The 12,649-nt window shown below is 27.2% G+C and overlaps 1 protein-coding gene and 1 long non-coding RNA gene across 3 annotated transcripts; one reads left to right on the top strand and one right to left on the bottom strand.

Annotated features, from left to right (window-relative positions):
- The first annotated feature begins 2,050 nt into the window (after nucleotides 1–2,050).
- LOC137806182 (uncharacterized) lies at nucleotides 2,051–3,411 on the top strand. 2 transcript variants are annotated; one of them, XR_016519619.1, is made up of 2 exons: nucleotides 2,051–2,156; nucleotides 2,993–3,411. It is a non-coding gene; the product is annotated as an uncharacterized LOC137806182 (long non-coding RNA). The 2 variants fall into 2 exon arrangements; XR_011080314.2 differs by having other exon boundaries at nucleotides 2,970–3,411.
- Nucleotides 3,412–5,899: 2,488 nt separating this feature from the next.
- LOC137806181 (putative peroxygenase 5) lies at nucleotides 5,900–9,051 on the bottom strand. Its single transcript, XM_068606166.2, has 6 exons — nucleotides 8,813–9,051; nucleotides 8,548–8,670; nucleotides 7,903–7,988; nucleotides 6,830–6,924; nucleotides 6,295–6,420; nucleotides 5,900–6,207 (listed from the first exon to the last, which is right to left on the bottom strand). The coding sequence occupies exons 1-6, from the start codon at nucleotides 8,970–8,972 to the stop codon at nucleotides 6,060–6,062; spliced, it is 738 nt and encodes a 245-aa protein (XP_068462267.1). The 5' UTR covers nucleotides 8,973–9,051; the 3' UTR covers nucleotides 5,900–6,059.
- Between the last annotated feature and the right edge of the window lie 3,598 nt (nucleotides 9,052–12,649).

The following is a 12,649-nucleotide window of genomic DNA, read 5'->3' as shown; positions in this document are numbered from 1 at the left end:
CGACAGCGATCTCTTGTACCGCAACCCTTGTTAAAATATGCACGTGTGTGTAACACGTGGCTACATGTGCTACCCTTTTCTATTATTAATCATATAATATTCATTTTAATATCTTTTTCCCTTACCACCTAAACCCACATAACAATAATAAAAATATTCCAATGTGTCAAATGATGAAATTCTACACAAAACTATAAATAGTTTAAAAATTGCAAGTATTATTATGAACAACATAATTTATAAAATCATTCTAACTATTATTCTTTTAGTGTATTTAAAAGAATGATAGATTGAGTTTGAGTTTGATTTTGATAAGATATATTTAAAAGAATTATTTTGATTTTGATTTTGGAAGTGAGTTTTATAGTTTTTGGATTTCAAATTTGGAAGTTATTTTTGTATTTCATTTAAGTTTCTAGATGGTCATATCCGAAAGTGAGTTATGAGTTTTGAATTTTCATATTCGGAATGGTATGTTGTAAATGGTGTTGAGGATTGAGTTGCATAACTCATTTATGTTTGCTTACGAATCTTGACATCCGAAAGTTCATTTATGTTGTCCAAGTAAGCTTCTGAATGGTGAAATTCGGAAGTGACATATTAGTTTTTGATTTGTATATCCAGAATTTTGTAATTTGACTTACGGATATGAATATCCAGAAGGCAAAATTTTTAAATCATTAAGGACAAAACAAATATTTTACGTCAGTGTGTTGGGTACAGGTCTGAATTGATATGGTGGAGGCAGAATCAGCCATGAAGTTTTCTTCATAGGGCTCAATTTTGTATGAAAGAAAATTATAAGGGTATTTCTTCATGCACCCCTACATTTTTCTTTCTGCACTCCTACATTCTATGAATACCAAAAATATCCTTGATAATTTTAAATAATTTTGGAATAAGAGTTCATAAGCAAAAGGTATTTTCAGAATAGGGGTTCCATAAGTAACATGTGTTTTTTTAATAGTAAATCTAGAAGACAAAAAGTCATTGCAAAACATCCTTTCTGGAACATATTTTTTTAGTTTCCAAAATGGTAAATCCAGAATTCATAAAATGTGTTTCAGAAATTATATTCCGAAAATATTTTGGAATGAGTAATTTTTAAGTCATTTTTAAAAGAGGTAAAATGGTCTTTTTGGAGAACGATGGGGTGCAGGAAATCATTTATTGGGGGTGCAGGGAGAAAGAGCCAAATTGTAAATAAGGTTGGGAAGGAGGACAAGGCCTTGCTTCTGCACCCCTCACAAATTACTCACTGCACTCCCAAAATTTCAATACACTCATTGTAACCTTTTATAACTTATAACCGTACACATTGAAAAGAAAAATAGGTTTCGGATATTTGAACTTATCACAATAAAAAAAATAGCGATAAATATAAAGATAAGATGGTGATTATATAATGATAAAATTGATCATTTTTATTTATTTTTATTGATAACAACATAAAGACCCTTAATTTTTTCTGTAGTGATATAACCTCACGAATATTAAATATAAATTCTTTAAATCTTCTATAGTATTATAAAAAATTTCAATGTGTTGGAAATGCAATTATTTTATTAAAAAAACAGATTCTTATAATTTATTATTTAGTTTAAATATTACTAAATATGCATTTTATTGAGATATAGTGAACGATTTACCTATTATTTATTTTATTTTATTAATATATAATTAATTAACTTTCCATAAATATTATATATAATTTGACTGTGACGTCTAAAGAAGAACACGTCATCTATATAATTAGTATCATATAAAAATTATTTAACATGTTAAAGTAAACTAATATATTATCAAATGACATGTTTAATTGAATTCAAATTTAATACTGTTGTTCTTTGTTCTATTTAAGTTTATATAAATTTGAAATAATTAAACAATTTTTTTTATCTTTTCTACAATTGGTTTATTATCTCTTTTTTATTTATTTGCATGAGATTTATAAATTTGAACTTACGCTGACGGTTTGGTTTGAATTTCTGCTGCATCGAATTTGAAAGATAAGCAACATAAGGGTTTTCAATTATTGATCCACCATTTCACCACCATCTTCATATAAATCAACCAAACTCCATTTCAAAACCCCTTCTACAACTACACTAATTCATTGCTGCTTCATTCACTCCATTCAGAATATAATGATCATGGTAAGTACCATCTTTCTTCTGTCTATTTTTCCTCTCATTTCATTTTCAGAGCAAAAAATTAGGGTTTGTTTCAAAAGGGTTCTCCATAAAAAGAATAAGAGAACAAATTCAGTTTTCTTTTAGTTATGTATAAGGAGTTAATTATGTTGGTCAATTACTTATGTCAATCTTTTGAAAACAATTCTAAACTAGTATAAGTTCTAGTTTTTCTTTTGCTGATCACAAAAAAAAAAAAGTCGAGACGTTATGAATTCTGTTTTGAAGACATCATATAATCGTAGGAGGTTATGTGAGGAAGTTTCCTGTAAAGGAATTGGAATATTTCTTACCTGGACTTTAAGTATAACTCAACATCTTATATATTATGAGATGTTATAATCTCTAATCAATGTGAGATCTCTAACACCCCTCGCATATTAAGTGACAGCTCGTGCGTGGGACAATATATTTATGGGTGGTCCGATAATGGCCTGATAGTGGTCCGATAGCGGGTGGCACGATAGGCCCAACAAACTCTCATTAGAATAGACTTGAAATAGCTTTGATATCATATTAAGAAGTGAACTTTAAACCTAATTTAACTTTATAAAATCGACTTATAAGGTGAGGTTTGCACCACTTTATATACTATGAAATGTTTTAATCTCTAATGAAGGTAGGATCTCTAACTTCATTTTATTCTTTGCTGATAAAAAAATGTATAAAAAGACAATTGGTATTATTAGCTTATACAAAATTTGTTAGTCAATCAATTTTCTCTAAGCATGTTCTTAATCTGTATTTATTTAGGTAACAAATTTTTGTTTTGTGCAGTCTCTTACAACTTTATTGTTTAGGTCAATGGTGAGGCTTGTGACATCTTTTGTTGGTGAACCAGCAAGTTCAATCTCAACCCTGTTATACTACAGTGGTCTTCTTCCTCACAATGTCATTCTTTTGAGAATGGTTCGCCATGAGTTGTTAGATCAAGAAAACTACCTCTTCCATCTTCTCATTTCTATAATGACTTGTTGGTGGTGAATGTCAATTTATGCCTGCAATTTTTATTCATTTTCAGTCTCCATTTTCTTGTTTATTGAATTCAGTAAGAGAGAATTTATTTTTATTTTTTTGTGAAGGAAGAGAATTATGAAATTCATATTTGTTGTTTTGTACCCTTTGGAAGTGATTATTGTAAATTGCATTAAATTTTCTTAATTTTCATGATGTGTGGTATACTTAGTTTGATGAAAAGTAAAGAGCAATGCTAGATATACTTAATGTGCATCTTCTTTTTATCAAGCATGTCTTAAATTGTTGAAAGCACTTTTTTTTCAATTAGAATGTGAATTTGAAAAATGAGATAAAATTAATTGTTTTCAATGGAATTTGGGATTACTTTAATACAAAATTAAATAGGTCATGTGGATTTTTGTGTGTGTAGAGTAATAATCACGAGAAAGTTTCAATTTGAGTTATTTAAAGAGTATATAAAATATTTTGTTAAACTTATTAGAAATATATTAAAAAGTGGAAATCTGAAAAAAGCAACTCAACTCTGTAAAAATATTCTTATACTTATATTTATGGAAGATGTTTGATTTTTTAAGTAAACGTAAATGTAAAACTCATTGATTACCAAATAGATTCTTGAAGATGAAGGTGGTGAAATAAATGTGGTACGAAAATAATGAGAAAAAGGGTGCTGGAATTAAAATTTAAAAACAATTTGAGTGAATTTAGAGAGAAAGATTTAAGTAAGACAAGAACTATGAAATGTGATAGAAAAAAAAAACTACTTAAAACTTTATGAAATGTAAAAGTAAAAAGAAGATTATCAAGGAAAATTCAAGAATTTGTACATGGAATCAAAGAATTCGATCAACAAGAACTATAATATTGACGTTTCTTTTGTCATTTCACATTTTTTTATTTTCAAACAATATAAATATAAATAAGTAATGTAGATTTAGGATATAGGTTTAGATTTACAATTTATGTTTTTTTTAGTCCATTTGACCTAACTTATTAAACTAGAAGTCAAAGATCTGTCACAACGAGTTGGTCCACTAGTCATTTTTTTAAAATTAAAAGTTAAAATAAAATTGTTTAAAGCGTTAACTTTTTTATATTGTTTAAATTTCAAAAGACAAAATATTTTTGAAAAACATTATCACAAATGTTTATCTACTTTTTCATGTTTAGTTTCAAATGGGTCTCACTCTACTTAACCTATCTAGGCAATTTACCTCTACATTTTTCTTCTTGCAACCCTACATTCTTCAAATATATCGAAATTATCCTTTACAATTTTAGGTGTTTTTGGAATAGTGATTCCATAAGTAAAGGGTATTTCTGGAATAGAAAATCTGGAATACTGGAACACCTTTTTCAGAACACATTTTTTTTTTAATTTTCAGATTGATAAATCCGGAATTCATAAAATATGATGTTCTAGAAATATTTTGAAAAAAATAATCCGGAAGCCATTTTTTAAAGGAGGCAAAATAGTTTTCTCTGAAAATGATGGGGTCCAGGAAGAATTTTGTATAGGTGCAAGAAAAAGTTGTCACCTATCTATCGTTTACACAACATTACTCATCCTGACATGGGCTTGAGTCTACTTGAACTATTGTAGGCCCAACATGGTTGCAACCAAAGTGGGCCTAACTCGATTCGACCCAAAAATAACTGACTCGACTTGATGTGTACCTAACACAACTCGCGACTCAACTTAGTCAAATATTGGTCTGACTTAACTTTGTCCAGTATGGATCCAACTATACTATGCCCAAGGTGAGTCCAACTTGATTTGAGTTTAGATAAGTCAAACATAACTCAATCCATGATGGTTCCGATTTGTTTGGGCTTGATCGACCCTTGCTCGACCTAACTTGTCCCAACTTAGATCAAGTCTAACTTAATCGTGATTTTAATTCGTTAAGTTTGATGCGTCTCAGCTTAACTTAAACTCAATATGACTAGGATCCATGTTGACAATGTATATACAAACTTTTTTTTAAGTTTTTCATTCTCAATTTTAAATATCCCATGGATTGATCATTGTCCATAAGACTTTTGGTGAGATTTGATCCTATAGATTCTCTTTTGTGTGGATTTTTTTGGTCATGTGGGCCTTTTTGACCCCAATCATACTCTTTGTTGATATTTTCATTTTGCCAAGACATTATCCTACCACAATATATTTGGATAGAAGTACAAGTAACAAATTCTTATATTTCATCGCCTTAGATCTCCATTAAGAATCCAAATTTAAAGACAATTAATTATTACTAGAATTATACAATAACATATTGGTATATATAAATATTGTTTTGAATTATCTGAGAAATTTTTATTTATTTAAAAAGTCATAGAAAAAAGTTGAATTAAAAAAAAAGTATTGACATTGAAATGTATGATTAGATTTCATAAAAGTAATATACTCCATTAAAAAATATTCTGATGAGAATGACAGCGATACATTACGAATTCAATTAAAATTAATTAATTTTAAAAACAAAAATAATATGATATTGAATTTTACAACTAATTAAATATCAATTTATATATTAATATATATATTTTAATTATTAAAAAAATATCTAATTTAGTTAATAATAATTAATTATTTTTTAAAATTAACTTTTATTTAACAATTTTCCTATAATGTAAATAAATAAATAAAATAAACAAAACAATGTATAAGTTTGGACCAATTTTACTTTTAGTGTAAATAAATAAAAAATAAAGAAAGAAGTATATAAGTTTGGACCAACTTATTCATCATACAAATGTTTGTTATAAAATATTGTCTTTCTTACATCAGTGTGCACAAAGTTTTTAGACAGAAAATACCTTTGAGTTGGGAAATACAAGAATGATGAACACAAAAAAAAAACATAGACTTTGAATGTGCGATTTTCAGTTGTTTTTGGTTGAAGAACGTTGTTTCTTGAGCTGTTCAAACAAGGTTCCATCATAAACAGCTCTGATTGCATCTTTTTGCAGCAAACCATTTTTGTCTTTAGCAACTTTGTAAAGTACGCTCCATTCCACGAAACTACCAATTCTGTTTCATTGCAACATCTCAACAATTACTCTCAATAATATAATATTAAGAACCTATTCAATTCTATAATATATATCACAAACTCACCTTCCTGCTAAATCCTTAGGCTCTCTGTTTGCCTTAATCATCTCCTTCAACTCATCATATGTCAAATAATTTGGATTTGTATGTGCATGCTTGCTGAAAATTGCTTCAAATTTTGAAGGAACAAACCTAAAAAATACACCATAAGTGTAACAAAAACACAGATTTATCAATATGCAAGTCAAAATATATATATAAGATCTCATATCGACTAAAGATTAGAACATTTCATAATAGGTGCGAAGTAGTTTCTGTATGACGGTTGAAAAAGGGAACCAGAGCAGCAAACATCACAACTAGAGATATTTTATCTTATAAGTTAATTTTATAAGATTGAGTTATGTTTAAAAACATCACAACTAGAGATATTTCCTGCCACAACAGTTCCCTATACACTATCGGATCTGTTATCTTATAAGTTAATTTTATAAGATTGAGTTATGTTTAAAGTTTAATTTTTTTAATGATATAACTTAATTTTTTTATAATTAAGTAACTAAAATGATTAAAAAAAATATTTTTTTTTAATAAACTATACCTTCCTTCAGTATCATAGGCTCCAGTGTCACTTCCATGTTTGCCTCGTTGGATATTTTTAATTTCAATTGGGAAAAGTAAAGATGGAAACTTTCCCTGCACCATTAGAAGTTAATAAGTGATAGAAAACAGACATTTTTTAGCATTTTATTTTAATTAATCAGTAGTATTTAAAATATCAAACAAGTTATTGAATCAACTAAATGTGTATCTTTTTTACTAAATGTATTATAGATAACGAAATTATTATTAACTGGGTAAGTTAATATATAATTTCGATTCACACAGACTGCTTAGAATAAAATATTATTGTTAATTTTTAGTTACATTTAATTGAAAATGAACATTATATGCCATGGTTAATTAATTATCAGAATTTTATTTATAATAAAGATAAAATTGTTAAAAAAATACTACACTAAAAACAGTCATTAAAATTGATGACTACAGAAAGATAATATGTAATTACTCTAATTTATTGTAATTATCAAGTATTCACTTTGAAAAAATTGTAACTATTAAAATTGATTACTATAGTGAGAGTTGTTTAAAAGGATTATTGAAATAATTGCAAGTACTGTATGTGGAAAAATGTGTTGAATATGAGCTAAGAATCAATCATTATTTAATGGGCACAAATTATTTTGAAGATAAGAATTTTGTTAAAGTATGGGGAAGGGATAAGATGCATTATGGGTAAGGGATAAACTGAGATCAAATCATTATTCTTATTCCACCACTCTTATCTCTTTCTTTCCTTCTATTATTCACCATCACCCTTTTTATTTACTCTCAATGAATAATTTTTATTCAAAATAACCCCTTTTAATAAATTTCATTTTAAATCATCCAAAAAGTCATTAGAAAAAAAATAAACTTTAATTTAAAAAAAAATCAATAAAAATAAAAAACAAAAAGGAGGGAATAGTTGTGATCCAATTTGTCATTCCTAACCAAAAGAAACATAAACATGAGTTGATTACTAGAAAAGGAAAATGTAAACGACCAAGTATTTCCATTTTGGTTAAAGAAAAAAGATATTAGAGATTTGGAAAAAGAGATAGAGAGAGTTACAGGACGAGTACTCCCACTCAGAAACACATTGATGAATATAGCACCTCCAGTCGCCAATAAAATCCCACTCCCAATTTCACGCATACCTGCATTTAATCAAAATAAAAATTTATAAGATCTCAGTTAATAAAAATTTTGATATTAAGTATTATTATACAACTTGACATCCCTCTGTCTCGTTGTTCTTCTTAAGTAAGAAGAATCATCTTCTTCTTAAGTAAGAAGAATCATCTTCTTCTTAAGTAAGAAGAATCATCTTCTTCTTAAGTAAGAAGAATCATCTTCTAACTTAAGAAGAAGAATCATCTTCTTCTCTTAAGTAAAGGAAGAATCATCGATCTTCTGTTAGATCTCTAGAGACAATCATCAACTTGACATCAAAACTTAATCTTCAAATAACAATAATCATCTAAAATTTGATTTTTTCTTACAGTAAACAAGTATTTCATTCGATTACAGAAAATCTCACTTCCTTTGAGTATTACTGATTAGTTCTGGTTTTTATGCTTTTCTGTACATCATTGGCATGATCTTTTGGACAGATTCTTCCCTAAAAGCCCTAATCTTGTTTTCTCCAAAAGGACCAGATTGCAAGAAGGAAAAAAAAAACTGATAGTTGAAAGGGAAAGGAAAAGCAGTGAAAACCTTGAAAAGTTTCCCATGGATAAATGAGACCATCTTTGTTTCTGTCAAAGAATGCAGCATGCTTCTGCAGAACGTTCTCTTCAACTGAAATGGATTTTTCTCCAATTGGTCCTGCTGCTACTCCTGCAAACATGTTCATTGGATCAAGCAAAAACAATTACAGAAAGTTTTTCAAATTACCTTCACAGAAAAAACACACTTTTAATAGAAATTTCTATGAAAACATAACCCAAAAAAATGAAACACAGAGCTATTTCATGCATACCCTCTTGTTTCTGGTTGAGTGAGGGTGGTGAAGAAGCCATGTGGTGAACCAAATTCAGAAGCAAAATACAGTTTTTTGGTAATAATAAGCTATGAAAAGATATATATGAGCTGAGATGTGTATCTATATGTGTATATATATATATAGGTGTGGGGTGCATATGATGAAGCAATCATGGCCCTGAGAATTGGACACGTGTAAGATCTTTCATAATCTGATTCCTATCTTTTGCTTCTTCTTCCACATAACGCAACAGCTGTGATATCTCTTTCTGCATGTTCATGTGGGAATGGCATTTAATTGCTTTTGGAAGATCAACATTCAAATCATTTTGTTCTAGAATTTTCCCAGTTGGGAAAAAGACTATTATTCTATGAAAACTTTACTTTATAATACGTTCGAGATCTCATATCGACTAGAGATTAAAGTTTTTCATTGTATATAAATGTGTAAACACGTTGGAGATCTCACATCGACTAGAAATTAGAGTTTACAAACCTCAATTCTATAAGCCGATTTTATGGGTTGAGTTAGACTTAAAGTTGACTTTGTAACATAATATTATTAATTATTTAGAAATGAAAAAATATATTTATAATAAAGAAAACAAAAAGAGTTACCCTCCATATGTGTGACAGTAATTTTCTTCCTGTCTTCATAATTCTTGGTGTCCCACATGTTCACCTTTATATAGACTTTTATGATTACAATATTTTTTTTTTGTTCTTTCTATTATTTATGATGACAATATTTGTTTGCTTTAATTGAAAAAATAAAAGGAAAAGAAAAAAGAAACCATCATGATCAACATTGGATAAAATATCATTTCTGGAAATTGTATCGAACAAATAAGAAAATAATAAATAAAAACAAACAAATGAAACAAATCAAATAACATATATAATTTTATTTAAAAAATCTAAGATACAATAAAATTATGAAATAAAAACTAATTTTTATTGATAAAAAATGATTAGTTATTATAATGACTAAATTAAAGACATTTTAAGAACTAAATAAATTTTTAGTTTCTAAATTAGTTTCTATTATTATTGTTAAATGATTTTTAAATTGGTATTTAATTAGCTACCAAGGTTTTACTTTCTAATTATTTAGATTTTAAATTTGATAACAAAAATCTTAGTTGCTAATTAGATACTAATTTAAAAACTATTTAACAATAATAAAAATTTTATTTTTTAAAATATCTCTAATTTAGTTACTATTAATTATTTTGGTATCTAAAAATTAATTTTTATTTGATAATTTTCTTGTAATGATAATTTTATTTAAAAAATCAAAGATATTTGAATATTGCTTTAAGCCCTATATACCAAAATTAGACCATAAATAGTTTAAGTAAACTAAACTCATTTGAAAAGGATCATAAAGCTCTCTTAACTCTCCATTTTTATGCTGAAAAAGAAAAAAAAAACTCTCAATTTTTATATTCAGAAGATTCAAATTCAATGTGTGACGTAATTTAAAAGATCAGACTGTTTTAAAAAAGCACAATCACTTATTTTGTAATAACTTCTGGAAAGAACTTTTGAAGAATAAGCAATTATATATATTGTTTTTAATTTTGAAGTGACAAAACCATGTATGACTAAAGAGCATTTAATTTCTTACCATTTATGGACTGTCTTAAATTGAAAGCAAAGTGTCCCCACAATATGGTTTGAAGTTGCCAGAAATTATTGAAGGATCATATCTGCCACCATAATTAAGTTTCACACGCCACAACATTTTATCTTTTATTTTTAATAAAAAATAATTCATCCTTTAATATAGAAAAGTATTTTTACAAATTTTGTTAAGAACTAATGTTAAAGGGTTATCAAATGAAAAATAGCATAAAATAAAAAAAGGAAACTAAATCAAACTTTTACAGAAAAAATAAAATAAAAAATCCATAAGAATAGCCTTAGCAACTACATTCAGAGTTTAAATTAAAAAATAAAAATTAAACAAAGAAAATAAGGCAAACAAAAGAAGATTCTCTAATTCTCTAATGTTTAGTTCATATAAAAACAACAAATAGGGACGATTGAATCTCAAAAATCAAATCACATTAATATTTGTTTGTATTCAACAAATGTGATAAAATTATATGATATTGATGCACGTCATTATCATTATTTTTTTCTTGGGTTGACTTAGTTTGGAGGTCATATTCACTTCAGTTTTAGAAGGGCATTTTGATCTCTTGAAGGTTAGAACCAGTTCATTATATTCACTTAATGATTATCTTTGTCAATATTTTTCAGCCCATAACTTAGATATCAAATTGGCTTCTTATAATATATTCGCTATCAAGATGACCTAACATGACTTTTGAGCCTCCTGTTCATGACTTGAAAAAGATTCAAAATAATTTTGCAAGACTAAATCTTGATAAACAAATTTATAAGTAACTCGTTTTTTAGCAACTAATTTGGGATTTGAGATGAGAATTCTTCTATAAAAAACCATAATTTTCAGTAGGTAATGATATTTTTTTGTAACAAATTCTCCTATTCATGGACATCATCTAAAGAAAACATATGAACAAAAATACCATCAAATAAAAGTAAGACCAAGATTTTGTAATTAAATATAACTTTATTAAAAATAATTACCTAAACATTTCATCAAAAGTTGAAATCAATGATGGTTAATATCATAACTACCGTCTAATTAAATTGGAAATATAATTGTTACATTAAAAAAATTGTGTTTTTTATGGACACTGCAAAATATAAGATGATGGTCTTATTCCAATGGTCACAACACCTATCATTTAGTACATTGTATAAAATGACATTTTTCAATGTTTGCAAAAAAGTTTTCTTCTTTACTTTTGACAATGAAAACAAACTTGTCAGAAATCTTCCTTTATCATGTGGCCAAAGTTATTTCTTTATACACATGTCTTTAAGAACCTTTTGGACTTCAAGATTATCTTTTAATTTCTTAGGGTCATTAAATAAAGTATACAAAACATTGTCATAAATGTTTTTTTGAATATGCGTAGCATCTATACACTGACATAACAAGTTGGTTTATGTTGGTTTCCCAATAAAGAAGGTCAAAATTTTCTTTCTCCATTGTTCTTCTCCAACAACTTTGGCAACATTCTTTCCTCAAACCCTCTTACTTGTATTTGTAGGCTCTAATGGTTTTCCAAATGTAACATTGAGACCCTCAAGTTGTTTAAATATGTCTTCCCATAATAAAGGTATTGGTGCATCCTTTAATTTATTTCTTCCATTAAAAAGAGATAGAAAATCAATATGAATTTGTACTCTCTATGTAAAAATCGACAACATCCCATTAAACTATTTTTTTCCCTATATAGCCAACAAGAGTTTATGTCAAAGTTACAAGTAGTGCAATTAAGACTAGTGTACATGTTTCATCCATATACCTATCCTAAAAAAGTCACTAATTATCTACAACAAAGTTGCTCGTAATGAAAACATTTATTTTTTTTAATAGTCAAATACTAGCGCACTATCCAACCATAACTCCTTTGGATTCTATTGATGAATAGTTCTAAGTATACATCAATATCATTTCCTACTATTTATTTTCTAAAAATTTTCATGAAAAGAATAAAGAAGTTTATTCCATACACTCCAAGAAAAGCAATTGTATGGAATGAGTACTACTTGCTTTATAGAAAAGTTAAATGGTTTTGCAAGTCAAAAGTTGATGCTGCAAACAACAGTAAAAAGAATCTAAATTATGTAATTGACTTTTGGTGTTATTCATCTATTTTATATTTAAATTATATTAGTTTTAATATAAAAAAAATATATATTTTAGAATATTAATATTTTCTGTAAGTTGAAT

This window comes from Phaseolus vulgaris, chromosome 3 (assembly GCF_051622355.1).
Source record: "Phaseolus vulgaris cultivar YP4 chromosome 3, ASM5162235v1, whole genome shotgun sequence".
Classification (NCBI taxonomy): domain Eukaryota; kingdom Viridiplantae; phylum Streptophyta; class Magnoliopsida; order Fabales; family Fabaceae; genus Phaseolus; species Phaseolus vulgaris.
Note: the sequence above shows the minus strand (reverse complement) of the source record. Positions and strands in the feature narration are given on the sequence as shown.